The 27020-nt window shown below is 54.9% G+C and overlaps 1 protein-coding gene across 1 annotated transcript in view; it reads left to right on the forward strand.

The window, feature by feature from the left end:
- The first annotated feature begins 1827 nt into the window (after positions 1–1827).
- The window catches only part of DUSP8 (dual specificity phosphatase 8), a 42775-nt gene continuing 17582 nt past the window's right edge, over positions 1828–27020 (forward strand). Inside the window, exons 1-3 of the mRNA XM_029061543.2 lie at positions 1828–1905; positions 18967–19361; positions 22185–22323. Of these exons, the coding sequence (XP_028917376.1) occupies positions 19065–19361; positions 22185–22323 (436 nt within the window). The 5' untranslated portion in view covers positions 1828–1905; positions 18967–19064. The remainder of the gene's footprint in view (positions 1906–18966; positions 19362–22184; positions 22324–27020) is intronic.

A 27020-nucleotide genomic window follows, 5' to 3' on the forward strand; every position in this document is an offset into this window, starting at 1 on the left:
TACAGTACTCTGCACACAGTGAGCACTCAATAAATATGATTGAATGAATAACCCATACCACAGTTTTATCTTCCTTTTGATCTGGGCCAGACCTCCAGTCCTTGTTACATGGGGATCTGGGGCTGGTGTGGAAAAGGGAGGGAGAGAGGGAGAGATAGAGAGAGAAAAGAGTGAAAGAGAGGGGAGACAGAAAGGGAGAGTGAAAGAGAGAAAGAGAAAGAGAGAGAAGGGGAGAAAGAGCAAAAAGGTGAAACAGAAAGGGAGAGTGAAAGAGAAAGAATGAGAAGGGAGAAAGAGAATGAGAAGGGGAGAGGGAAAAGGAGAAACGGGAGGGAGAAGAGAGAGGCGGGAAGAGAGGAAGAGACAGAAAGCAAGAGAGAAAACTTGGTGAGCCCGTTGTGGGTAGGGATTGTCTCTCTTTGTGCTGAACTGTATTTTCAAGCACTTAGTACAGTGCTCTGCAGTGAGTAGGTCTCAATCAATATGACTGATTGAATGAAAGAAAAGAGAAAGAGAGCCATAGAAAGAGAGAGGAAAAAGAGACAGAGAGTGGGAGAGAGAGAAAGGGAGAAAAAAGATAGAGAGAGGAAAAGGAGAGAGAAAGAGAGAGGGGGAGAGAGAAAAAAGAGAGAAAGGGAGAGGGAGAGAGGAAGAGAGGAAAAAGAGAGAGATAGAGGGAGAAAGAGAGAAGAAGAGAGAGGTAGAGGGAGAAAGAGAGAAAAAGAATAGAGGGGAAAAGAAGAGAGAGAGAGAAGGGGGAAATAGAGAGGAGAGATAGAGGGGTGTGTGTGTGTATGTGTTGCTGTGTGTGTGTATGTACGGGGGGAGGTGGGAATTGTGTGTTGGCGTGTGTGTATGTTGCTGTGTGTGTGCATGTATGGGAGGGGGCGGGGAGGAGGGGGGGAGGTGGGAATTGTTGGTGTGTGTGTATGTTGCTCTGTGTGTGTGTGTGTGTGTGTGTGTGTGTGTATGTACGGGAGGGGGCGGGGGGGGGGGACGAACGACGCCGGGGGAATCTCCCGGGACTGAAAGGACACTTGTGCTGTGACCCTGCAGCCGCCTCTGCCGCTTCCCCTTTGTCAGCCCCAAAGGGGAGAAGGGGTGTGTGTGTGGGGGGGGGGGGGGGTGTCTGCAACCGGTAAAGCCCCCTCATCCCATCCTATCCCATCCCATCCCATCCCATCCCATCCCCGCCCGGGAGGGCTGCTGCATTGTCCGCCCGAGGGCCCGGAGGCGCACAGACACACACACACACACACACACGCACACGGCGTGCACACGCGTGCACACGTCCCCTTTAAGGGGCGGCTGCAGGCTGGCCAGAACGGTCCGAAAGGGCTCGCATTATCCTCCTGCCCCTCCTGCCCCCGCCCCTCCCCCCCAGGGGGGCCGGGCCGGGCCGGGCGGCCGGCGGGCCGGGATCAGAGGCTGACGTCACCCCGGCCCTCAGCCCCGCGCGCTGATTGGCTGAGGGTGACGTCAGGGCCTTTTTTCGCCCGGCATGACCTCATCCTCCCCTCCCCGCTCCCCCCCCCCGCCGGACGGACCCCGGCCTCCCCGCCCCCCCTCCCCCTCCCCCACCCGCCCGCCGCCCGCCTCGGTCCTTCCCACATCCCGCGGCCGGGACGAGGAGGAGGAGGAGGACCAGGACCAGGACCTCCCCCCCCCCCGTCCTCCCCCCCGGCGGAGCGTGCGTGTCAGTGTGCGGGTGTCAGGGCGCGCGTGGGATGCGCGTGTGTGCGCGCGCCCCGCCGCAGCTCCGGGGTGCGGGGAGGCTTTGCATCAGCGCGGGGGGCTGCGGGGGCTGCGGCGGCTGCGGCGTCGGGAGCTGCGGGAGCCGCGGGGGGCTCCCCCCGCCCCGCCCCCTCCCGCATCCGAGGCAGGACCATCGCCCCGCGCACACAGGTCAGGCCCGGCTCCGGGGGAATCGCGGGGGGAGGGGGGGGCGTCCGGCTCCCCAGCACACGCAGGCACACGGACCCACGCACACACTGACACTCGCAGACCCCCCCCTCCCACGCGCGACCGAGCCTCGGCCCGGGGGGCATCGCCCGCGCTTGGCATCCCTCGAGGCCGGGAAGGGGTTAACCGGCGCTCCGGGTCCCCTTCCCCCCCCACCACCCAAAGACCCCTCCTCACCTTCCCCCATCTCCCCCCACCACCCAAAGACCCCTCCTCATCTCCCCCATCGCCCCCACCACCCAAAGACCCCTCCTCACCTCCCCCATCTCCCCCCCCCACCCAAAGACCCCTCCTCACCTCCCCCATCTCCCCCCCCCCACCAGGACCTCTCCTCACCTCCCCATCCCCCCCCACCATCCCAAGGACCCTCCTCATCTCCCCATCCCCCCTCCAAGGACCCCCCCACCTCCCCCTTCCTTCATCTCCCCATCTCCCCTCCCCACCCCCCTCACCTCCCCATCCCCCCACCCAAGAACCCCCCCGCCTCTCCCCCCACCACCCAAGGACCCCTCCTCAGCTCCCCCATCTCCCCCGGCCCCGCAGCCGCTCTGGGTCTGGGAGCGGGGCATCCATTCCCGCCCCCCATCCCCGGTCCATGGACCGTCTCCCCCTCCTCCCCCTTCATTCCCCTCACCCATAGATTCATTCATCTCATTCAATGGTATTTATGGAGCGCTTACTGCATGCGGGGGCACTGTAATCATGCCGATGGTATTTATTAAGCGCTTACTATGTGCCAGGCACCGTCCCTAAGCCTCCGGGGGGAGGACAATGCAACAATAAAAAGGCACATTCCCTGCCCGTGACAAGGTGACAGTGTAGACTGGCCCTCCCCCGCCACCCCCCTCCTCCCACCTCATCCCCTCCCCTATGGACCACCCTCCCCCTCTCCCCCCATCCCCATCCCCTCCGTATCTCCTCCCTCATCCCCTCTGCCCTGGGTCGTCTCCCCCATCCCCCCGGACCACCCCGCATAGACTCCTCACTCCTGCTGCTGCTGCTGCTGCAGGGGGTTGCGGGTGAGCTGGGGAGGGGGAAAGGGAGGAAGGGAGGGGGTGCAGAGAAGAGGCCATTTTTGACTCATCACCTTCCCGCGTCTCCTTGACCGGAGATTTTGGGGCCCAGTGCCCGGTTCCGTCCCCCCAGCCCACCCACCTGGCCATCCGTCCGCCCTGGGTACGACCCACGACGGAGGGGGGTCGGAGAGGAGCACCTGGGTCCCTGGAGACTTTCTCCATGGGGGGCTGCCCCCTGGACCCCCAGACTGGCTGGGAGGGCAGAGGTCGGGGGGCTTTAGGGAAGCCGGTGTGGGGGTGGGATTGGGGCGCCGAGGTAGCGGACTCCAGATCAGAAGAGAAAACAAAGCCAGAGGAAAGACACCCCTCCCCTGCTTTCCCTTCCCGCCCCCCCCCATCACCCCCAAAATGCACTCACACACACACTCTCATCCCCTGAGGACCCCTCCCCATTCCCTCCCTTTCTGGGGCTGGGGGCAGAATATGGGGGCAGGGGGTCCTGTCAGTCGACCACGGACTGGGGAGGTGGTTTGCAGAGATGGGGAGTGGGGAGAGGCCAGCCAGCATACACTGCAGCCCCTTCCCCCCAAAACGCCACACACCTGCCCCCCGCAGGACTCAGGTTACCCATTGTGGAAGTTGGGGGTGACGGGGGCAGAGGGTGACCTCAGGTGGGTCTTTTCGGGGCTCTGAGGGGGACAGAGGACATGAAAGGTTGGGCATCAGCAGAAGAGGTCAATTCCCCCCCTACACACACCCCTTTGCTGGATCCAGGGACCGGCCCCCCTCCACTGAACCCCTCCAACCCATTATCAATCAGCAGTATCTATAGAATACCCATCGTGTGCAGAGCACTGTACTGAGCGCTTGGGAGAGGACGAGTTAGTGATCGTGATCCCTGCCCTTGAGTACCTTACATTCTAACGGCGTGTAGAGCACTGTACTGAGCGCTTGGGAGGGAACAGTCAGAATTAGTAGCCATGAACCCTGCCTTTATGGGGCTTACCGTCTACTGAGGAGCACGATACTGAGCCGCTGGGAGAGGACAGTAGAGGTTTGTTTTGCTTTGGTTTTTTAAAAGACGCATGATCCCTGCCTTTCCAGTCTACTATGCGCAGAGCACTGTACTGAAACCCTCAGGAGAGGAGGTAACACTATGGTCTCTGCCCTCCGGGAGTGACAGTCTCATGGGGGAGCCAGACACTAAGCTAAATCTGAAGTCCACAGAGCCCAAGATGCTATCTCTAGACTGGAAGCTCGTTGTGGGCAGGGAATGTGTTTATTGTTCTTTTGTCCTCTCCCAAGTGCTTAGTCCAGTGCTCTTCACATGTACACGCTCAATAAATACAATTGAATGGATGAAGGAATGGGGCTCCTTCTGTGATTGTTGCGGGGGATGGTGCAGAAACACACAAACAAACATATACACACACGCATCGCTCACTGTTCTCAGAAGGGAGGACAAGACCCCAAGATGCTATGAGAGCTGCTTCTTTGATTGGAGGGGGCCGACACAAACACACATTTTATTTCTATTATGTCTTGTCTCCCCACTCCTGTCAGCTCACTGTGGGCAGTGAACGCATCTGTTTATTGTTTGTATTGTCCTCTTCCCAAGCGCTTAGTACACGCGCTCTGTACGCAGTAAGCGTTCAATAAATACGATTGAATGAATTGAATAGCATGTACACACACACATTTTATTTATATTAATGTCTGTCTCTCCCTCTCCTGTCCAGCTCATTGTGGCGTAGCGAATGCGTCTGTTTATTGTTGTATTGTCGTCTCCCAGTGCTTAATACAGCCCTCTGCACGCAGTCAGCGCTCATAAATACGATTGAATGAATACGCATGTACACACACACATTTTATTTATATTAATGTCTGTCTCTCCCTCTCCCTGTCAGCTCACCGTGGGCAGCGAATGCGTCTGTTTATTGTTGTATTGTCTCCCAAGTGCTTAGTACAGTGCTCGTTACACAATAAGCGCTCAGTAAATACGATGGAATGAATGAATACATGTACATACACATATGTGTATGTATATATATATGCATATATATGCACACACACATATACACACACATATATATAACCACACACATATATATACACACACACATATATATATATAAACACATATCCGGGGAAGAACAGGCTCCGGCTTCGCCCCCACGTTTGCTGTGTGACGTTAGGTCCCAACCCTCTCCGAGTGGCAGGCGTCCACCCCCTACTCCCGCCCCTACCCTGCCCACCACCCCGTCAGGCAGAAGGAAGATGAGGTGAAGGGTCTTTGGGGGTGGAGGTGGCGGGGCGCGGTGGTTCCCAAATTAAGCCCTTCCTTCCCTCTTCTCCCACTCCCTTCTGCGTCGCCCCGACTCGCTCCCTTTCTTCATTCCCCCCTCCAGCCTCACACCACTCATGTCCGTGTCTGTCATCTATTTATTCTCTCTCCCCCTTTGACGTAAGCTCACTGTGGGCAGGAACGTGTCTGTTTATTGTTACAGCATACTCTCCCAAACGCTGAGTACAGTGCTCTGCGCACAGTAAGTGCCTAATAAATATGATTGAATGGATGAATGAGAGGGGGCAGGATAACGCCATTTGTAACGCTGTGGGGGGCGGTGGGAGAAGGATGGTCTTGTTAAACTGAATGGGCGAAAAGATCCATAGGCCCTCCCCATTCCAGCGGTCAGCCCACCCCCAGTCTCCCTCCTGATGATAATGTCGGTATTTGTGAAGCGCTTACTATGTGCCAAGCACTATTCTAGGCCAGGCACAACACCCTCCCCTCCATCTCTACCAGATTCCTTGTCTCCTTTCTCCCCAATTTCAGCAAAGGAGCTACTCCATTGCCTTGTAGAATTTAGATGAATATTTGCATGATGCCTAACTTGGGTCAGTGGGGACGGTCAGGGATGGAGAGGGGAGAATCAGAGCTGTGGGATGGTCCGTGCTGGGTCACCGGGGAAGAGGCGGGGAGGTCAGGGCTGTTGGACGGTCCGTGCTGGGTCACTGGGAGAGAGTCGGGGATGGAGAGGGGAGAGTCAACAGTGTTGGATGGGAAGGTGGTCAGGGAGGCCAACCAGCACACAGCCCCTTCAGCTGTCCTGTTGTCCCTTCCGGGGACAGGCCGGATGGGCCTTGGAGTGACCCAGGAGGGTTTTGAGCATGTTCTTGGTGACCTTCTATAGCCATCCCTGTCCCTGTAAGGAAATTCTTCCCCGAGTCTAACCAGAATCCCTCTTGCTGCAGTTTGCCCCGGCATGGATTTGGGGTGGCCGGTCCATCCCTGAGATCTGTGGGATTCCCCAGGCTGGACCCCGAGCAGCGGCTCGAGTGTCCTGCGGGGGTGGGGAGGGGGAATGAAAGGGTTGAGACCCAACAGGTGGTGGATGGGCTGAAGGGGTTGGCCTCCAGGCCGGTAGGCCCTCCGTGGGAAGCAGCGTGGCGCAGTGGAAAGAGCACGGGCTTTGGAGTCAGGGCTCATGAGTTCGAATCCCAGCTCTGCCACCTGTCAGCTGTGTGACTGTGGGCAAGTCACTTAACTTCTCTGTGCCTCAGTTCCCTCATCTGTAAAATGGGGATTAAGACTGTGAGCCCCACGTGGGACAACCTGCTTCCCCTGTGTCTACCCCAGCGCTTAGAACAGTGCTCGGCACATAGTAAGCGCTTAACAAATACCAACATTATTATTATTATTATCCCCGGTTTCTTTAGACTGGAAGCTCGTTGTGGGCAGGGAATGTGTCTCTTTATAGTTCTATCCGATTCTCTCAAGTGTTTAGGACAGTGCTCTGCACACGGTAAGCGCTCAATTAATACAATGTAATGAATGGTTTAGCTGTGCCTCGGTCTCCCCCGCTGGCTGGGGTCTCTGCGTTATGGGTGGCACAGATGGAGGACTGTCTCAGGGGGGACCCAGGACACCACCCCTCTCCTCGGAAAGCCGACAGGAGCCGGGATCAAGCAGTGATATCTACTGAGCACTTACTGTGTGCAGAGCACTGGACTAAGTCAGTCAGTCCATTGTACTTATCGAGCACTTATTATTATTATTATGGTATTAAGCGCTTACTATGTGCCGAGCACTGTTCTAAGCGCTGGGGTTGTTACCCGGTAACCAGGTTGTCCCACTTACTGTGTGCAGAGCACTGGACTAAGCACTTGGGAGAGTCCAGGGGAACGTGTCTGTTTATTGTTGTATTGTGCTCTACCAAACACTCAGTACAGTGCTCTGCCCACAGTAAGTACTCAGTAAATACAATTGACTGACTACAGTATATCACAGACACATTTCCTGCCCACAGTGAGCTTACAGTCTAGAGGGGTTCATTCGGAGAACCAAAATGGGGACCCTCCCTGGTTTCTGCCCTTGGCTCTGGTTAGGTACTGGCCTATTTCATTCAGTCGTATTTATTGAGCGCTTACTGTGTGCAGAGCACTGTACTGAGCACTTGGGAGAGTCCAGTAGAACAATTAACAGAGACATTCGTTGCCCGCAATTATTTTTTGTTGTTGTTTTTTCTTTTGTTTTTGTTTTATTGGCATTTAAGCGCTTACCGTGTTATCAAGCACTGTAATAAGCGCTGGGGTAGATCCACGTTATTCAGGTGGGGCACCGTCTCTGTCCCGCATGGGGCTGACGGTCTAAGCAGTAGTCTAGCCCCCATTTTGGAGCTGAGGTAAGGGAGGCACAGAGAAGCCAAGTGACTTGTCCAAGGTCCCAGAGCGGAAAAGTGGCAGAGCCGGGATTAGAACCCAAGTCCTTCTGATTCCCAGGCCCGGGCTCTACCCGCTAGGCCTTGCTGCTTCCCATCTTCTTCCCAGTGGGTGCACAGTGCTTATGGAAGCCTGGCTTCCCCTTTAAAAGGCAACTTCCTTGAGGGCAAGGGCTGGTCTTGGAGAAGCAGCGTGGCTCAGTGGAAAGAGCACGGGCATTGGAGTCAGGGCTCATGAGTTCGAATCCCAGCTCTGCCACTTGTCGGCTGTGTGACTGTGGGCAAGTCACTTAACTTCTCTGTGCCTCAGTTCCCTCATCTGTAAAATGGGGGTTAAGACTGTGAGCCCCACGTGGGACAACCTGATTCCCCTATGTCTACCCCAGCGCTTAGAACAGTGCTTGGCACATAGTAAGCGCTTAACAAATACCAACATTATTATTATTATTATTATTGGTCTCCGACATTTGTTGTAAGGTCCCAAGAACCTTCATCCTGCCGTGTGACCTTGGGCAAGGCACTTCACTTCTCTGTGCCTCACTTCCTTCATCCATCCAACGGGGATTGAGACTGTGAGCCCCACGTGGGGCAGGAACCGATTCCAACCTGATTCGTTGGTATCCATCACAACGCTTAGAACAGTGCTCTGCACATAGTAATAATAATGCTGGTATTTGTTAAGCACTTACTATGTGCAGAGCACTGTTGTAAGCGCTGGGGTAGATACCGGGTCATCAGGTTGTCCCACGTGAGGCTCACAGATGAGGTAACCTTTTACAGAGGTAACTCAATAAATACAATTGAATGAATAGCAAATTCCACAGTCATTACTATTATTATTAGGTGCTCAGCACAGCATCCTGCAGCCCATAGGTGCTCAATAAGTCCAGGTGACTGACAGAAAAGACCCAAGAATGCCACGACATCCAGCTGATGGCAGAAGAGGGAATTCCAGGCTGCGGGAATTCAGGAGGACAAATCCGGGAAGGCCTCAATCAGTCCATGGTATTTATTGAGCACTTACTGTGTGCAAAGCACTGAACTAAGCACTTGGGAGAGTACAGTACAACAGAAATAGCCCATAACGAATTTACGGTCCAGAGGGTATGGTAGTTTCAAGCACTGTGCTAAGCGCTGGGGTACATACAAGATAATCAGGTCAGACACCATCCTTGTCCGTGTGGGACTCTCAGTCCAAGTAGGAGGAAGCGGTGGGAAGGGAGAGAAGCAGCAGCGTGGCCTGTGGTTAGAGCCCGGGCCCGAGAGTCGGAGGAACTGAGTTCTAATTACGGCTCTGCCACTTGTCTGCTGCATAGCCTTGGGCAAGTCGCTTTGCTGCTCTCTACCTCAGTGTCCGCATCCGAAAATGAGGATTAAATCCTACTCCCTTTTAACTAGGCTGTGAGTCCCATATGGGACAGGGACTGTGTCCAAGCTAATTACCTTGTATCTACCCCAGGGCTTAGTATAGAGCCTGGCATATAGTAAGCGATGAGCAAATACCATAATTATTATTACCTTGGTGCTTAGAATAGTGCTGGGCACATAGTAAGTGCTTAAATGCCATAATTATTATTATTATTTCCCTGAGGGGAGGGATTTCCCGTTTGTGTGCTACCCAGCATGTGTTTCAGTAAACACCATTACTATCAATAATAATGTTGGTATTTGTTAAGCGCTTACTATGTGCCAAGCACCATTCTAAGCGCCGGGATAGATACAAGATAATCAGGTCGTCCCCCGTGGGGCTCACAGGCTTCATCCCCGTTTTCCAGATGAGGTCACTGAGGCCCAGAGAAGTGAAGTGACTTGCCCCAAGTCGCACAGCTGACAAGTGGGGGAGTCGGGATTAGAACCCAGGACCTCTCCCCAGCCCGGGCTCTTTTGACTAAGCCACGCTCAATTCAGTTCATTCAATCGTATTTATTGAGTGCAGACTATGTGCAGAGCACTGTACCAAGCGACTGGGAGAGTGCAATATAACAATCTAACAGACGCATTCCCTGCCCACGACGAGCTTACAGTCTAGAGGGGGAGACAGACATAGGTAGAAATAAATGACAGAGATGGACGTAAGCGATGTGGGGCTGGGACGGGGGGATGAAGAAAGGGAGCGAGTCCGGGCGACGCAGAAGGGAGTGGGAGAAGAAGAAAGGGGGTGTAGTCAGGGAAGGCCTCTGGGAGGAGATGGGCCTTCAGTAAGGTTTTGACGGCGGGGAGAGTCATCGTCTGTGGGATCTGAGGAGGGAGGGCCTTCCAGGCCAGAGGCGGGACGTGGGCGAGAGGTTGGCGGCGAGACAGACGAGATGGAGGCCCAGGGAGAAGGTTGGCATTAGAGGAGCGGAGTGTGCGGGCTGGGCTGGAGGAGGAGAGCAGCGAGGTGGGGTAAGAGGGGGCCGGGGGATTCAGGGCTTTAAAGCTACAGCTAGTAGTACCACTTCTGGATTCAGGAATCCCTCTCCATTATTCCACCTAAATTCTTCCTACCTTAGGGGAGCAGCACGATTTAGACCTGGAGTCAGGTGACTTGAGTTCTAATTCCGGCTCCGCCACTTGCCTGCCGAGCCACCCTGAGCAAGTCACTTCGCTGCCTCTGTACCTCAGCGACCTCGTCTGTAAATATGGGGATAATCATAATAATAATCATTATGGCATTTGTTAAGCGCTTACTATGAGCAAAGCGCTGCTCGAAGCGCCGGGGAGGATACAAGTGATCAGGTTGTCCCGCGTGAGGCTCACAGTCTTCATCCCCATTTTACAGATGAGGTCACTGAGGCACAGAGAAGTTAAGTGACTTACCCAAAGTCACACAGCTGGCAAGTGGCCGAACCGGGATAAGACGAATATTCTCCACCTCATACCGTGAGCCCCAGGAGAGACGGGGAGAGCCCTGGTTTGGGAGTCAGAGGTCATGGGTTCTAATCCTGACTCCCCCCCTTGTCAACTGTGTGACTTTGGGCAAATCGCTTCACTTCTCTGGGCCTCAGTGACCTCATCTGCAAAATGGGGATGAAGCTTGTGAGCCCCGCGTGGGGCAACCTGATTACCTTGTATCTACCGCAGCGCTTAGAACAGTGCTTGGCAAATAGCAAGCACTTAACAAATACCATGATTATTATTATTATTATTATTATTATGATTTAACTGTAGCTGTCTCAGAGCTTAGCACAGTGGTTTTTTAAACGTTATTTAAGTGCCAAGCAATCCATCAATCGATTGTATTTATTGAGCCCTTAGTATGTGCAGAGCACTGTACTAAGCACCCTGGAGAGGACGATACCACAGAATTAGACATGCTCCCTGCTCCTTACGAATTTACAGTCTAGAGGGGGAAAGAGACATTAATATGAATCAATGTTATATAATCAAAAGATATGTACATAAGTGCTGTGGAGTTGGATGAATAGCAAATGTCCAAAGGCACTGTACAAGCGCTGGGTAGATTCAAGATAATCGGGGTTGGACATCGTCCCTGTCCCACAGAGGCTCACAGTCGTAATCCCCATTTTACAGATGGGGTAACTGAGGCCCAGTGAAGTGACTTGCCCAAGGTCACATGGCAGACCAGTGGAGGAGCAGGGATTAGAACCCAGATCCTTCTGACTTGGGATATATTCCTTAGGCCTTGTTGCTTCGGTGCTTGGCGAAGTAAGCGCCCGACAAATACCACAATTTTTCTTGTTGACCTGGCCCTCTTCTGCCTCCACCCCAAGCTGTAGTTGAAGGCCACCTCCTCTGGGAAGCCTTTCCAGATCACCCCCTTTCCCTAAAGCCTTCGCTCCTGCCATCCAGTTCTGGATCTTCTGCTCTCTTCACCCCGCCCTCCTCCCCTTAACTCCTCCAGACGGTAAGCTGTCTGTGGGCAGGGAATGGGTCCGACGTTCTAATGTTTTAGTGTCCTCTCCCAAGCGCTTAGTACAGTGCTCTGCACACAGTAAATGCTCAGTAAATAGGATTGACAGACTGAACCATTGGACTGGAAGCTCCACAAGGGCAGGGAACCTGTGACTGGCTACTATTGTACTCCCCCAAGCGTACCAAGTCGTACGGTGCCTAGCCGACGGCTGGGGTTCAGTAAATGCCACTGACTGACGGATTCCCAAGGCCTGACCGCCGTTTCAGCACTGCCCTGCGTCCAGTGGACCCCCCCGGCTCCCCGGCTCCTCCTCTTCTTGGGTTGTGCATCTTGGACCCCCCTCCCCTACCTCCTCCTCCAGGTTGTCCTCCACCCATCCGCACCGTGATCTTGCTGTAACCTTGGGACCGACCTTCTCCATCCGGAACTACCTCCCCCTGCCTCCTCCTTCCCATAACAGTAATGTCACTGTTTATTGTTGTATTGTATTTTCCCAAGCACTTAGTACAGTGCTGGGCACCCAGTAAGCGCTCAATAAATGCTAATGGGTGAATAAATAACAAATTATAGTATTTGTTAAGCGCTATGTGCAAGCACTCTTCTACGCACTGGGGGAGATGCAAGTAAATCAGGTTGTACGCTGTCCCTGACCCACAAGGGACTCACACTCTTTATCCCCATTTTACAGATGAGGGAACTGAGGCCCAGAGAATAATATTAATAGTCACGGTATTTGTAAAGTGCTTATTATGTGCCAGGCACCGTAGTCAGCGCTGGGGTGGATACAAGGAAATCGGGTTGGACACAGTCCCTGTCCCACGTGGGGCTCACAGGCTCAATCCCCATTTTACAGATGAGGGAACTGAGGCACAGAAGTGACATTGCCAAGGTCTCACAGCAGACATGTGGCAGAGCTGGGAATAGAGAACCCAGGTCCCTCTGACTCCCAGGCCCGGGTTCTAGCCATGGAGCCACGCTGTTCTAAGTAGTTGGAGCCTTCCCAGATGAAGAGGCCTTCCCCGACTAAGCCTTCATTTCCTCTTCCCCCCCTCCCTTCTGCGTCGTCCTCGCACTTGGATCTGCTCCTTTTATTCACCCTCCCTTTGCCCCACAGCACTTGTGCCCATATCCCACATTTTTTTATTTCTATTCATGTCTGTCTCCCCCTCTCGACTTTAAATTCGTTGTGGGCAGGGAACGTGTCTTCTTATAATAATAATAATAATAATTAGGTATTTGTTAAAGCACTTGGAATGCTGAGATAGATACAAGATACAAAACTATGGGCTCACAGTCTCAACCCCCATTTTACGGATGAGGTAACTTGGGCACAGGAAAGTAAAGTGACTTGTCCAAGGTCACACAGCAGGCAAGTGGAGGAGCCGGGATTAGAAACCACAACCTCTGACTCCCAAACGCGGGCTCTTGCCGCTAGGCCATGCTGCTTCTCATACTCAAACCTTTTTACTCTCCCAAACGCTTAGTGCAGTGCTCACATTAAGCGCCCTCCCCGCCCCCCGCCATCTTCTCCCGCTTGTCCCGGCTGGTTGATCATTAACCGTTCTGCCAACAGACGTGGCGCAGGGGGGCATTGGGCAGGGCCGGCCCCTCGGGGTCGGGCAGGGGTGTGGTGGAGGGCGATAGAGCGTGGATGGCTGGATGTGGGGGGTCTCAGGCCCCCTTTTGGGTGTGGGGGCTCTCTCTCTCCCTCTCCGGCCGCCCACCCCAAACCGAGCACGGGACGGGGCCAGCGCTTGGACTTTGGGAGCAAGGCATGTCAGGAAAGTCAAAGTCCTTTGATAAGGGCAGAAGGGTGGGGAGGAAGCCATCCCTATGTCCAAACTGGGACCCAGGAGCCAGTCTGAGCCCCACCCATCTCCACGCGGCCTAGCCGGAAAGACCCGGGCCTGGGTTAACCCAGCTGCCACGTAAATATAATAACGATTTACGGTATGGTCAAGTGCTTAATATGTCCCAAGCCCCGTCCTAAGTGCTGTGAGTACTAATCAAATAATGGTATTTGTTAAGCGCTACTATGCAGAGCACTGTTCTAAGCGCTGGGGTGAAGATCACGTTGTCCACGTGGGCTCACAGTCTTCATCCCCATTTTACAGATGAGGTAACTGAGCACAGAGAAGTTAAGTGACTGCCCACAATCACACAGCTGACAAGTGGTGGAGCGGGATTCGAACCCATGACCGCTGACTCCAAAGCCTCTCTTTCCACTGAGCCAACCTACTTGTAGACACAATAGGTTGACACAGTCCTGTCCCACGTGGAGCTCACGGTCTTAATCCCCATTTTACAGATGAGGAAATGGAGCACAGAGAAGTGAAGTGACTGAACAGGGTACACAGCAACTTGATGCCTGTTTACTTAGTTTGATGCCCATCTCCCCCCTTCAGACTGTCACCCGTTGTGGGCTGGATTGTCTCTATATGTCTGAATTGTATTTTCCAAGCTCTAGTACGGGCTCTGCATACAATAAGCGCTCAATAAATACGATTTGAATTGATGAATGTGCGAGTTGGAATTAGAAACCCAGAACCTGAGTCCCTGCCCAGGCTCTTCCACCTACTGCTGTGTGATGCTGGCAGACACTTTGCTTCTCTGGGCCTCTGTTCCCTCATGTGCAAAATGGGAATTAATCTCTATTCTCCCCTACTGATGGTAGCCTCTGTGAGCTGATTCTTATCCCCCTGACTGTAAACTCATGTGGGCAGGGATGTCACTATTTATGTTTAGTATTCTTTCGCAAGCGCTTAGTACAGTGTTCGCACACAGTAAGTGCTTAATAAATACCAACGAGTGAATCATATCTACCCAGTGTTATATGTGCTTGGTACATAGTAAGTCTTAACAAATACCATTATTATATACTATTAGTAAATTAATAATAAGCTCCACTAGGGCAGGCACAGCGTGGCTCAGTGGAAGACACGGGCTTTGGAGTCAGAGGTCATGGTTCGAATCCCAGCTCTGCCACTTAGCTTATGATGTGGGCAAGTCACTTCACTTCTCTGGGCCTCAGTTACCATCACTGTAAATGGGATTAACACTGTGAGCCCCACGTGGACAACCTGATTCCCCTGTCACCCACGCTTAGACAGTGCCGCCATGTAAGCGCTTAACAAATACCAACATTATTATATGATAAGACTACAATTCCGGTTAGTCCTCTCAAAGTCTAGTCTGTCTCTACAAAGGGTAAATGCTCAATAAAGACCATGATTGTTTGGCTTCAATTGTCTGTGAGGTCCAGAGCTTAGGGGTCTCTGGTTCCAATAATAACAATAATAATAGATTAGAAACTGTTAAGCGCTTACTATTGCCAAATACTGCTTTAAGCCGTGGGGTGATACAAATTAGGTTGACGCAGTCCCTGACCATGGCTCACATCTGAATCCCCATTTTGCAGATGAGGTCACTGAGGCCCAAGAAGTGAAGTGATGTCCAAGGTCACACAGCAGACAAGTGCGGAGTCAGGATTAGAACTCCTGACTTCTGATACCTAGGCCGGGCTCTATCCACCAAGCCGTCTGCTCTGCCTCCGTGTGCCTTGTGCTGACCCCTGCCCTTTCTTACCCCCTTCCCCACCATCTCATGACAGCCTAAACCCTCCCAGCTTGGGCCACCCCCCGCCCCACCCTGCACACACTCAGGGTCCCCATGGGCGTGAAAGGACAGGAAGTGGACCAGAGAAGCAGCGTGGCCAAGGACAGAGCATGACCAGGCAGTTGATGCCTGGGTTCTAATCCCGCCTCTGCCACATGTTTTGTATTGTTAACGCGTTACTATGTGCAGGCACTGTTCTAAGGGCTGGGATAATACAGGTCATCAGGTTGTCCCACGTGGCTCACAGTTCCGTTAATCCATTACAGATAGGGAACTGAGGCCAGAGAAGTTGTGACCTGCCACAGTCACACAGCTGACATGTCTGCTGTGTGACCTGTCAAATCACTTCACTTCTCTGGGCCTCAGTTCCCACCTGGAAAATGGGTTAAGACGGAACCCACATGCTGTACCCTGATGGTTTGTATCCACCCCAGTGCTTAGAACAGGCTTGGCACACGGTAAGCACTGAACAAGTACCGTAATTATTACTGTTATTATTATTGGGAGAGGAGGGGTTAGCGATGAGCCGCATGTCCTCCGAGCCTCGAGGAAAGGTCTATTAGCAGCAGGAAGGATTAGGGTAACCAAGGGGATTTCCTACGGGGAGGTCAGGAACACAGAGGCAGCCCCTGAGAGGGATAAGGGAGGGAGTCTCCCCTCCACCCCATCGGGGCATCTTTAAGACCCGGGGAGATTCCCAAGATGTCGTCCCTACGCTCCAGCTCCGTCACTCTCTCTGCTGCGTGACCTTGGGCAAGTCACTTCACTTCTCTATGCTCAGTTCCCTCATCTGTAAAATGGCGATTAAGACACGGAGCCCATGTGGGACAAGGACTGTGTCAACCGGTTGACCTTGTATCTATCCAGCAGTTAGAACAGTGCTTGGCACATAGTAAGCGCTTAACAAATACCATAATTACTATATTACTATTCCAGAGGCCAGAGGCTTGGCCCATCCCAGACTCTAAGCTTATTCATTCATTCAGTCGTATTTACTGAGCACTTACTGTGTGCAGAGCACTGAACTAAGCGGTTGGAAAGTTGTGGGCAGGGGATGTCACTTGTTTATTGTTGTATTGTACTTTCCCAAGTGCTTAGTACAGTGCTCTGCACAAGTAAGCGCTTAGTTAGCTCCCCTCAAACTGTGAGTTCGTTGTGGGCAGGAGGTTCTGTTGTTGTTATTACTGTGCTCTCTCAAGCGTTTAGTACAGTGCTTTGCACACAGTAAGTGCTCAGTAACAAATGAAGAATGAATGATAGAAAATACGATTGAATGAATAAAGACTTGCACAGTGTGGTGGGGCGGGGCGGTCGGTGTGGGGTGTTCCTCCACATTCAGCATTAGAATAATAATAATGTTGGTATTTGTTAAGCGCTTACTATGTCAGAGCACTGTTCTAAGCGCTGGGGAGATACAGGGTCATCAGGGTGTCCCACGTGAGGCTCACAGTTAATCCCATTTTCCAGATGAGGGAACTGAGGCCCAGAGAAGTGAAGTGACTCGCCCACAGTCACCAGCTGCCAAGTGGCAGAGCCGGGAGTCGAACTCATGACCTCTGACTCCCAAGCCCGGCTCTTTCCACTGAGCCACGCTGCTTCCCTAGAACAGTGCTTGCACATAGTAAGCACTTAACAGATACCATAATTATTATTCTTATTCCTATTCTTTTGGGTTTGTATCGGTAAGCCCGACCCTGTTGACGGTAACGTCGCCCAGTGCCCCGCTCTCCATCCCGACTGGGAGAAGCTAGCCGGGTGCCATGGGCTCCTCAACAGCTGTTGCCTGGCACCTCGCTGGTTGCCGTGGCAACGGTAGAGGTGCTAACCGCTAATGAGTCCCTTCCCTTAGTCGTGCGGAAGGCCAACCATCTCCCCGTTAATGGGGCTGGAAGGGCTTCCAGCCATCAGCTTCCGGGCGGGTGGTCCCGGGTTCTGGGTTTGAATCCCGAGCCCGGATCCCCTAGCCGGGCCCCGGCGGAGGCGATGGCCGGATGGCCTTAGTTTGGGGCTTTGAGATCCCCCGCCATCTTTACGGACGGGAGGGTAGAGCACCCCGTAAATTCAGGCCCCGAGAGAGCAGAGAACGGGACAGCCGCCGAAGCTGGGGATGCGTAGGGAGCCCGAAGGTAGAACTTCCCCCTTCCTGGATTGGAACCGTCTGGAAGGGGGGGGACCCCACCGGTACCAGCTGACCGGCACCTCCCCGGTGACCCCCCGGTGTGTGTGGGCGGCGTTGGGAGAGGGTGCAGGATTAGGGGAGCCACCACCGGCCTGACCTTGGGATCAGGGTCCGATCAGAAGGTGTGCTTGTCTGGCGGCAGGGGACTGGACCGGTTGACCCGTGGGGGCTCTGACTGTGGGCCGAAGGGCGGACGGGGCGAGGGGGCGGGCAGAGGGGCACAGCTGGGGGGAGGAATGGGAGGTCAGAGTCATTTTCCCCTTCCCTGCCTGTGTGTGTGTGTATGTACACGCATGGTCTTGTCCGGTGTGTAGATGTGATATGTGGCCGTCACAACACCAACGCACACAGGGGCTGGTCCCTGGCTCCCAGTCTCATCCGGACCCCCAGCCCCATTGTTCCTGCTGATGTCCCCTTCGGGGGGCTGCAAGGGGGGGAGTGGATTGGGGGGACCCCAGATGGTAGCTGCGGGGGGTTGGAGGGAGGCTCACCTACAGCCCCCCCATCTGTCGGGCAAGGGCAGCCCCCGCCGTCCTCCTTCCACGGACCCCCACGGTCCCCGCCCCCGGCCTGCCAGGGGGCACCGTCGACTCTTGGGCGCCGGAGAAGTCAATCATATTTATTGAGTGCTGTACTGTATGTAGAGCACTGTACTGGAGCGCTTGGGAAAGGACAATAGGGAGTCAGAAGGACATGGGTTCTAATTCCGGCTCCGCCACTCGTCTGCAGTGTGACCCTTGGGCAAGTCGCTTCGCTCTCTGGGCCTCAGTTACCTCATCTGTAAAATGGCGATTGAGACTGTGAGCCCCTTGGGGGACAGGGACTGTGTCCACCCGATTTGCTTGTATCCATCCCAGCACTTAAGTACAGTGCCTGGCACATAGTAAGCGCTTAACGGATACCATAATTATTATTATTACATTATAACAACAAGCAACACATTCTCTGCACCCACAAGGAACTTACAGTCTAAAGGGGAGACAGGCATTTATAGAAAGAAAGAAATTACAGATATGGACATAAGTGCTGTGAGGAAGGGTCAGGGACGACCCCCACCCCCAAGGCTCTGGACCACCTGACCTGGGAATCAGAAGGACCTGCGTTCTAATCCCGGCCCTGCCACTTGTCTGCTGTGTGACCTTGGGCAAGTTCCTTCACTTCTCTGGGCCTCAGTCCTCTCATCTGTAAAATGGGGATGAAGACCGGGAGCCCCAGGCGGGACAGGGACTGTGTCCAACCTGACAACCTTGTATCTACCCCAGTGCTTGGTACAGTGCCTGGCACATAGTAAGCGCTCAACAAATACCATAAACGCCTGAGGTCCGGCACCACAAGCCGATCCAGCGTCCCCCGGCCGGCCGTGGTCGCCGCCGCCGCCGCCCCCCGGGCTCACCATGGCTGGGCCTAAGGGGAGAAGGGGGATCACCTGCGCCGCCTCACCCCGGCCCATCGGGCAGAGAGCCGGCCTCCACCCTCTTCCACCCGACCGCCACGGCCCCCCGCCCCAGGGGAACCGTGACCCAGCTCCGCACCGGGGTCAGCGGGGGCCGGGATGGGGACCGCCCTCCTCCCGGTCTCTGGACCCCCTGACCTCCGTCCCCCCTTTTCCTCCCCCAGATCCGGCACCATGAACCGGGCCGGCGGACGATAGCGGCACCTCTCGCCCTCCCCCGGCCGCCGTGATCATCGACGCCCCGCCCGTCGCCGGGCCCGCCATGGGCGGGGATCGGCCCCCGCCAAGGGGGACGGCCCCCGAGCAGCTGGCCAGCCTGCTCCGTCAGCGGTGCGGTCAGCAGCAGCAGCAGCAGCAGCAGCAGCAGCAGCAGCAGCAGCAGCGGCGGCAGCGGGCGGCCCAGGGCGTCCTGGTCATCGACAGCCGCTCCTTCGTGGAGTTCAACGCCTGCCACGTGCTCGGGGCCGTCAACGTCTGCGCCTCCAAGCTCGTCAAACGCCGCCTGCAGCAGGACAAGGTGTCCGTCGCCGAGCTCATCCAGGCCGCCTCCAGGGTCGAGGTACCCACGGCCCCTCTCCCGCCTGGGACCCCTCCCCCGCTCCCCTTTTTCCCCCGTTCTCCCCTCCCCCCCCATCTAGACTAAGCTTTTCGTGGGCGGGGAATGTAGAAAGGTAACGTGGCCTAATGTGGATAGAGCCCAAGCCCGGGAGTCGGAACGACCTGGGTTCTCATGCTGGCCCTGTCACTTGTTTGCTGGGTGATCTTGGGCAAATACTTCTCTGGCCACCTTCTCCTTTCCCTCCTTCCCTTGCTCCCTCCCTCCCTCCATCCTCTACTTGTCTCCCTCCCTCCTGCTCTCCCTTCCCTCCTCCATCCTCTCCTGTCTTTCCCCCATCTCCCCCATCTTCCCCCCCCTCTCTCCATCCTCTTCTCCCCTCTCTCTCTCCATCCTCTTCTCCCCTCTCTCCCTCCAGTCTCTCCCCTCTCTCTCCCTCCATCCTCCTTTCCCCTCTCTCTCCCTCCATCCTCCTCTCTCCTCTTTCTCCCTCCTTCCTCCTCTCCCCTCCCTCCCTCTATCCTTTTCTCCCCTTTCTCCCTCCAGCCTCTTCTGTCTCTCTCCCTCCATCGTCCTCTCCCCATCCTCCCTCCCTCCACTCTCCTCCATCCTCTTCTCCCCTCTCCCTCCATCCTCCTCTCCCCTCTCCCTCCATCCTCTTCTCCCCTCCCTCCAACCTCTCTTCCCCCCCCCCCCCCCCATCCCAGCCCCGGGGAGGCTAGAGAATATCCAGGCCATTAATCACCCAGCCCCAGCTGGAGCCAATCTGCAGCCTCCCCTCACCCCCCGCCCGCCTCCCCTCCCGTCTCCCCCTCCCCAGACGCCCCCCAGCTCCAGGCCCGCTCCCATTGGCTGCCGGTGACATCACCCCTCCTGGATGCCAGAGCTACAGGGACGCCTGCCCTCCCCCCTGCCCGCCAGGCTTCCCTCCCCTCCCTCCCCAGCCCCCACCCCTTACTCCCTCTCCCCTCCCCCGCCGGGCCAGGTCGGAGGGAAGGGGGAGGCCGAGGGCCGGTGAGGTCATCTCGGGGCTTGGTGGAGGGGTGGGGGCCACAGAGCCCTCCCTCGGCCCAGGGGTCACCCCCCTCTTGCCCCCCACCCCTAGTGTGGGGGGACGGGGACGTGCGAAGGCAGGGTGAAGGAGGGATGGACGGATGGGAGTCCCGCCTTCCCAAACAGAACCCGGGCTCCCCTTCCCCTCTTGTTTTAGTGGACGTTCCCAAGCGCTTAGCACAGTGCTCCGCACCCAGTGAGCGCTCAGTAAGTACGATGGAATGAATGAATGACCCAGGGCGGAGCGAGGGTCGGGGAGAGGGAAGGAGGACAGCACCCCACCCCCGCCTCTCCCTGTGCCCCCCGCCCCGGCCTTCCACCTCTGCCCTGGCCTTCTGGGCCTCGGTTTACCCACCCGTCACGAGGGGCGGAGGGCCGGGGCCTTGCCGGGGAGGGGGCAGACCCCTCCCCCCAGGGTGGGGGCCGATGTGACCGTGGAGTGGGGGGCGGGGCGGAGCTGGCAGTGGCATCTGTCAGTAGCAGGGGGAGGGGCTGGGGGGCGACCCCAGGCAGAGACCAGATGGCAGGAAGGGTGACGTCAGTGACTCTCTCGGACCGTCTCTGTCCGTCCTGTGCCCCACCACCTCCCCACTTCGACCCTCGGAAAGAAGCACCGGGGCCTAGCGGATAGAGCCCTGGCCTGAGAGTCAGAAGGTCCTGAGTTCTAATCCCGGTCCTGCCACTTGTCTGCCGAAGGGCCGCTTCACTTCCCTGGGCCTCGAGTCCCTCATCTGCCAAATGGGGATTGAGAACGTGAACCCCGTGTGGGACGGGGACCGTGTCCAACCCGATGTCCTTGTATCTACCCCGGTGCTCAGAATAGTGCTTGGCACATATTAAGTGCTTAACAGATACCGTTATTATTTTTGTTATTACTATTATTAAGTAGCCACAGCAGCCTCTCTCTCGTCTGTCCGTCCCGGACTCCAGACTCAGGACTTCTGGGGAGCAGGATCTAATCCTGGCTCCGACACCGGACTGCTGCGTGACCTGGGGCAAGTCCCTTAATTTCTCCGTGCCTCACTTTCCTCATCAGTTAAATGGGAGTTAACTATAATAATTATAGTATTAAACGCTTACTACGTGTCAGGTACTGTACTAAGTGCTCTATTCTGCCTCCCCCTAAGAGAGTGAGCCCCACATGGGACTGGAACCGTGTCTGGCCCGATGATCTTGTGTCTACCCCAGTGCTTAGTGCGGGGCTTGGCACAGAGTACAGTCCTTTTAGACTCTAATCTTCTTATGGGCAGAGGACGAGCCTACCCGACGCTGTAGTATTTTAATAATAATTAATAATAATGATGGTATTCGTTAAGCGGTTACTATGTGCCAAGCACTGTTCCAAGCACTGGGGTAGATACAAGGTAATCAGGTTATCCCACTTGGGACTCGTAGTCTTAATCGTCATTTTACAGATGAGGAGACTGAGGCCCAGTGAAGTGATTGGTCCACAGCAGACAAGTGGCGGAGCTGGGATTGGAACCCGCGTCCTCTGACTCCCAAACCCGTGCTCTGGCCACTGGGCCATGCTGTACTCTCCCAAGCGTTTAGTACAGTACTCTGCACGCAGTAAAGGTTCCATAAATACTACTGATTGCTAGTAAATGTTTAATAAAAACTATTAAAAAAGCAGTCCAGCCACCCGCTGGCCCTCCTAGCCCCCGGCCCAAGGACACGAGTCCTTGGATGGATGGACGGACGGATGTGGGGATGGGGATGGTCTCTCTCCGCCCCCCGGCCCGGCTTTCCGTGACCTTCTGACCCCCCGGGCAGGTGGAGGCGGAGGGTGGGCAGGACGTGGTGGTGTACGACCAGAGCACCCGGGATGCCACCGCGCTGGCCGCAGACAGCTTCCTCTCCGTCCTGCTCACCAAACTGGACGGACGCTACCCCAGGGTCTCCATCCTCACAGGTAGGGGGCTGGGGAGAGGGGGCGGGGGTGGGGCCAGGAGGGAGGGGCGGGGCCTAGAAGCCCCCCAGACCCGTGCCGCTACCGACGGGGGGAGGGGGGCACTCAACTCTGGGTTGGAGGGAGGGAGCCGGGGCCTGGGGGTCGGAGGACCTGGGTTCTAATCCCACTTCTACCATGTAATAATCATAATTATAATGGTGGGATTTGTGAAGCGCTTACTATGTAATGATGATGATGATGGTGGGATTTGTTAAGCGCTTACTATGTGCCAAGCACTGTTCTTGTCTGTCCGTTTCCCCCGATTAGACTGTAAGCCCGTCAAAGGGCAGGGACTGTCCCTATCTGTTACCAATCTGTACATTCCAAGCGCTTAGTACAGTGCTCTGCACATAGTAAGCGCTCAATAAATACTATTGAATGAATGAATGAATGTTCTAAGCACTGGGTAGATACAATGTAAGCATGTTGTCCCATGTGGGGCTCACGGTTTTCCCCATTTTACAGATGAGGGAACTGAGGCATAGAGAATAATAATGTTGGTATTTGTTAAGCACTTACTATGTGCCGAACACTGTTCTAATTGCTGGGGTAGATACAGGGTAATCAGGTGGTCCCTTGTGAGGCTCACAGTCTTAATCCCCATTTTACAGATGAGGTCACTGAGGCCCTGAGAAGAGAACTGACTTGCCCACAGTCACACAGCTGACAAACGGCAGAGCCGGATTTCGAACCCATGACCGCTGACTCCCAAGCCTGGGCTCTTTCCACTAAGCCACACTGTGTATCGAAGATTGTTCTAAGCACTGGGGGAGATACAAGGTCATCGAGTTGTCCCACGTGGGGGTCACAGTCTCCATCCTCATTTTAAAGATGAGATCACTAAGGCCCAGAGAAGTGAAGTGACTTGGCCAAAGGCACACAGCTGACAAGTGGCAGAATCGGGATTAGAACCCACGACCTTTGACTCCCAAACCCGGGCTCTTTCCACTAAGCCACACTGCTTCTCTTGGGCAAGCCACCTTCTCTGGGCACCAGTTCCCTCATCTGTAAATGGGGATTCAATCGTTGCCCTCCTTCCTACTTAGACTGGAGCCCCTTAAGGGATCTAATTAGTTTGCATCTACCCCAGCACTTGGTACAGTGCTTGGCACATGGTAAGCACTTCACAAATACCACAATGATTATTATTATTATTACAATCCTCACTTGCCCCTCGCCTGCTGTAATAATAATAATATAATAATGATGGTATTTGTTAAGCACTTATTATATGCCAAGCACTGTTCTCAGTGCTGGGGTAGAAACAGGGTAATCAGGATTTATTAATTCATAATACTTATAGTGTTTGTTAAGCGCTTACTATGTGCTAAGCACTGTTCTAAGCACTTTCCAAGGGCTTACTATCTACAGACCACTGTACTGAGCGCTTGGGAGACTGCTGTATGATAGAAATAATAATGATGATGGTATGTGATGGTATAAGGGAACTGCTGTATGACCGTGGACAAATCACTTTGCTTGTCTTCGCCTCTGTTCCTTCAATTTTAAATGGGGATTTATTTTCCCTCCCCATGAGACTGTGAGCCGCATGTGAGGGACAAGAGACTGTTTCTGAACTGTCTTGAAAAAACAACTCTTAGCAGGGTGGTACATAGTAAGGATTCGGCAATTACTGTTACATTTATTATGATTGATATTATTATATATTATATATGTATTATATTAAGAAGCAGCGCGGCTTAGTGGAAAGTGCACGGTCTTGGGAGCCAGAGGTGGTGGGTTCTAATTCCGCCTCCGTCACTCATCAACTGTGTGACTTCGGGCAATTCACTTCACTTCTCTGTGCCTGCCTGCTTGTTTTGTTTTGCTGTCCATCTCCCCCTTTTAGACTGAGACCCCGTTGTTGAGCAGGCATTTTCCTATCTGTTGCCTAATTGTACTTTTCAAGCGCTTAGTACAGTGCTCTGCACACAGTAAGCGCTCAATAATTATGACCGAATGAATAAATGTGCTTCAGTTCCTTCGTCTGGAAAATGGGGACGCAGACTGTGAGCCCCACGTGGGACGACCTGATTGCCTTGTATCTACCCCGGCGCTTAGAACAGTGCGCGGCACATAGCGCTTAGCAAATACCCTCATTATTATTATTACTGTTATACTCTCCCAAGCGCTCAGTACAGTGCTCTGCAGATAGTAAGCCCTCAAGAAGTGCTTACAACAGTGCTTGGCACATAGTAAGCGTTTAACAAGTACCATAAGTGTTATTAATCAATAAATCCCCCTAAGTGGTTGATTTATTATTATTATTATTTTGTTGGAAAGGAAACCTTCCCCCTCCGCCCCCCCTGCTGGCCTGCTGCAATTTCAGCATTGGCCACCGGAGGGCAGCAGACGCTACACTCTGCCCTGCTGCAATTTCAGCATTGGCCACCGGAGGGCAGCAGACGCTACCCTCTGCCCTGCCAATTCTTCCAATTGGGGAGGGAGTAAAGTCTGGTATTTATTAAGCGCTTACTATGTGCCAAGCACTGTACCAAGCGCTGAGGTAGGTGCAAGCTACTTATCAGCCGGGTGACTTTGGCCAAGTCACTTCCCTTCCCTAGGCCTCAGTGACCTCATCTGTAAAAGGGGATGGACACTGGGAGCCCCAAGAGGGACAACCTGATGACCTTGTATCTCCCCCAGCGCTTAGAACAGCGCTTAAAACAGTGCTTGGCACATAGCTAGCGCTTAAGAAATACGATTATTATTATTATTACTAAGCGCTGGGGTGGATGCAAGTAGTTCGGGTTGGACCCTTGTCCCACGTGGGGCTCCTAGGCTCCATCCTGTTTTCCAGGTGAGGGAACTGAGGCCCAGAGAAGTGAAGTGACTTGCCCGAGGTCACCCAGCAGACAAGGGGCGGAGGCCCTTGACCTACTTAGTTCTTAGCAGTTTTACAAGAACATGGGTTCTTGACCCTTAGAACCCATGACCTTCTGCCTGCCAGGTGTTTCTTGCCCCCGAGACTGCAGCCCCTTTAATTCCCCTGGAGGCCGGGCCCACCCCCAGGACCGGACCCTGGCCCCCCGCCCCCAGGACCCCGGACCCCCAACTGGGGGTCCTCTGCGGGGGGCGGAGGCCGGAGTCGAGGGCCCTGCCAGGTGGGCCGGGGTCATGGCGGGAGGGTCTCCTTGGGGGCAGTGGGGGATGATGGAGGACGCAAAGCTCTTGAGGGTCCAGGGGGCTGGGAGAGAGTGGGGGGCAGGGGGCTGAAAACGGGGCTGGACTTTGGGACAAGTCCTGTGGGGGGAAGGTGAGGCGGGGGGCTTCCCAGTGGGCTTCCCGGAGGAGGAGGAGCGGGGGTGGGGGTGGACCAACCCCAATCCCCAGCCCCTAGCACCTTTTAAGTTACAGCGAGCCTGGACGTGGGGGCGGGACCGTGTCCGTGGATTGGGGATGGGTCCTTGTCCGTGGGATGAGGGTGGCCCGTGTCAGTAGACGGGGGTGGCCTGTGTCTGTGGGATGGGGGTGTCCCTTGTCCGGGCGGGACCCCAAGTGTCTGCACCCACGAGCGGGCCCGGGCCCGATGACAGGGGACACACTTCTCCCTCCCCCATTTCAGGGGCTCCCTACAGCTGAGGGGGGGAACAGAGGGGTCCTCTGCACCCCCGTCCTCTCTGGGGGCCGTCCTCTGTCTCGGGGGGACCGGCGGGGGTCGCCCCCCGACCTCTGACCTCCACGTGGGACAGGGCACGCTAATTGTAGGGCGCTGCACCTGTGACAGGTGGCAGGGCAGGGGGGCGGGGAGGACGCCCCTGCTATGACCTCACCCCCTTTTCCAGGGGATGATGTCATACCCCGCCCTGGGGGAGGGGGGAGGGGAGGGGGGCGCTTAACCCCTCACCTCCCAGAGCCGGAGCCGAAGGCCATCCGGCTGATGGGCTGCCCCGGGGGTGACGGGAGACCAGCTTTTTCGGCCCCCTCGACCCTCCCTCAAGACTCCCCCCCCTCCCCCCCAACTGCTGGGGATCAAGAAGATCCCACCCCCCAAACCCCTCAAGCTCGGGGACCAAGAAGGCCACTGGTAATAATAATAATGATGTTAAGAATAATGATGTTAAGAATAATTAAGCGCTCACATGTGCCGAGCTCTGTTCTAGGTGCTGGCATAGATACAAGGTGATCCTATTGTCCCACTTGGGGCTCACATTCTTAATCCCCCTTTTCCATTTAGGGGTAGATACAGGGTCATGAGGTTGTCCCACGTGAGGCTCACAGTTAATCCCCATTTTACAGATGAGGTCACTGAGGCCCAGAGAAGTGAAGTGACTTGCCCAAAGTCACATAGCAGGCAAGTGGCGCAGTCAGCATTAGAACTCACAACCGCTGACTCCCAAGTCTGGGTTCTTTCCACTAAGCCACGCTGCTTCTCGCCCTTTGCCCTCTGGTTTGCTCTTTGCCCCGCTCGGAGAGGGTTGGGCCCAGCCAAGGAATTTTTGGGGGGGCTTGGGTAGAGTCCATGGGGGCACGAAGAGGGGGTGAGGAGGGCCAGGACGCCTGGGTCTGGTGCCAACTCTCCCGGAGTAATAATATTTATCCCTTTGCTTCTCCCAGCCCTAGAGCGCTTATGTCCATATCTGTCATTTAATTTATTTATATTAATGTCTATCACCCTCTCCTCTAGACTGTAAGCTTGTTGTGGGCAGGGAATGTGA

This window comes from Ornithorhynchus anatinus, chromosome 3 (genome assembly GCF_004115215.2).
Source record: "Ornithorhynchus anatinus isolate Pmale09 chromosome 3, mOrnAna1.pri.v4, whole genome shotgun sequence".
Lineage (NCBI taxonomy): Eukaryota > Metazoa > Chordata > Mammalia > Monotremata > Ornithorhynchidae > Ornithorhynchus > Ornithorhynchus anatinus.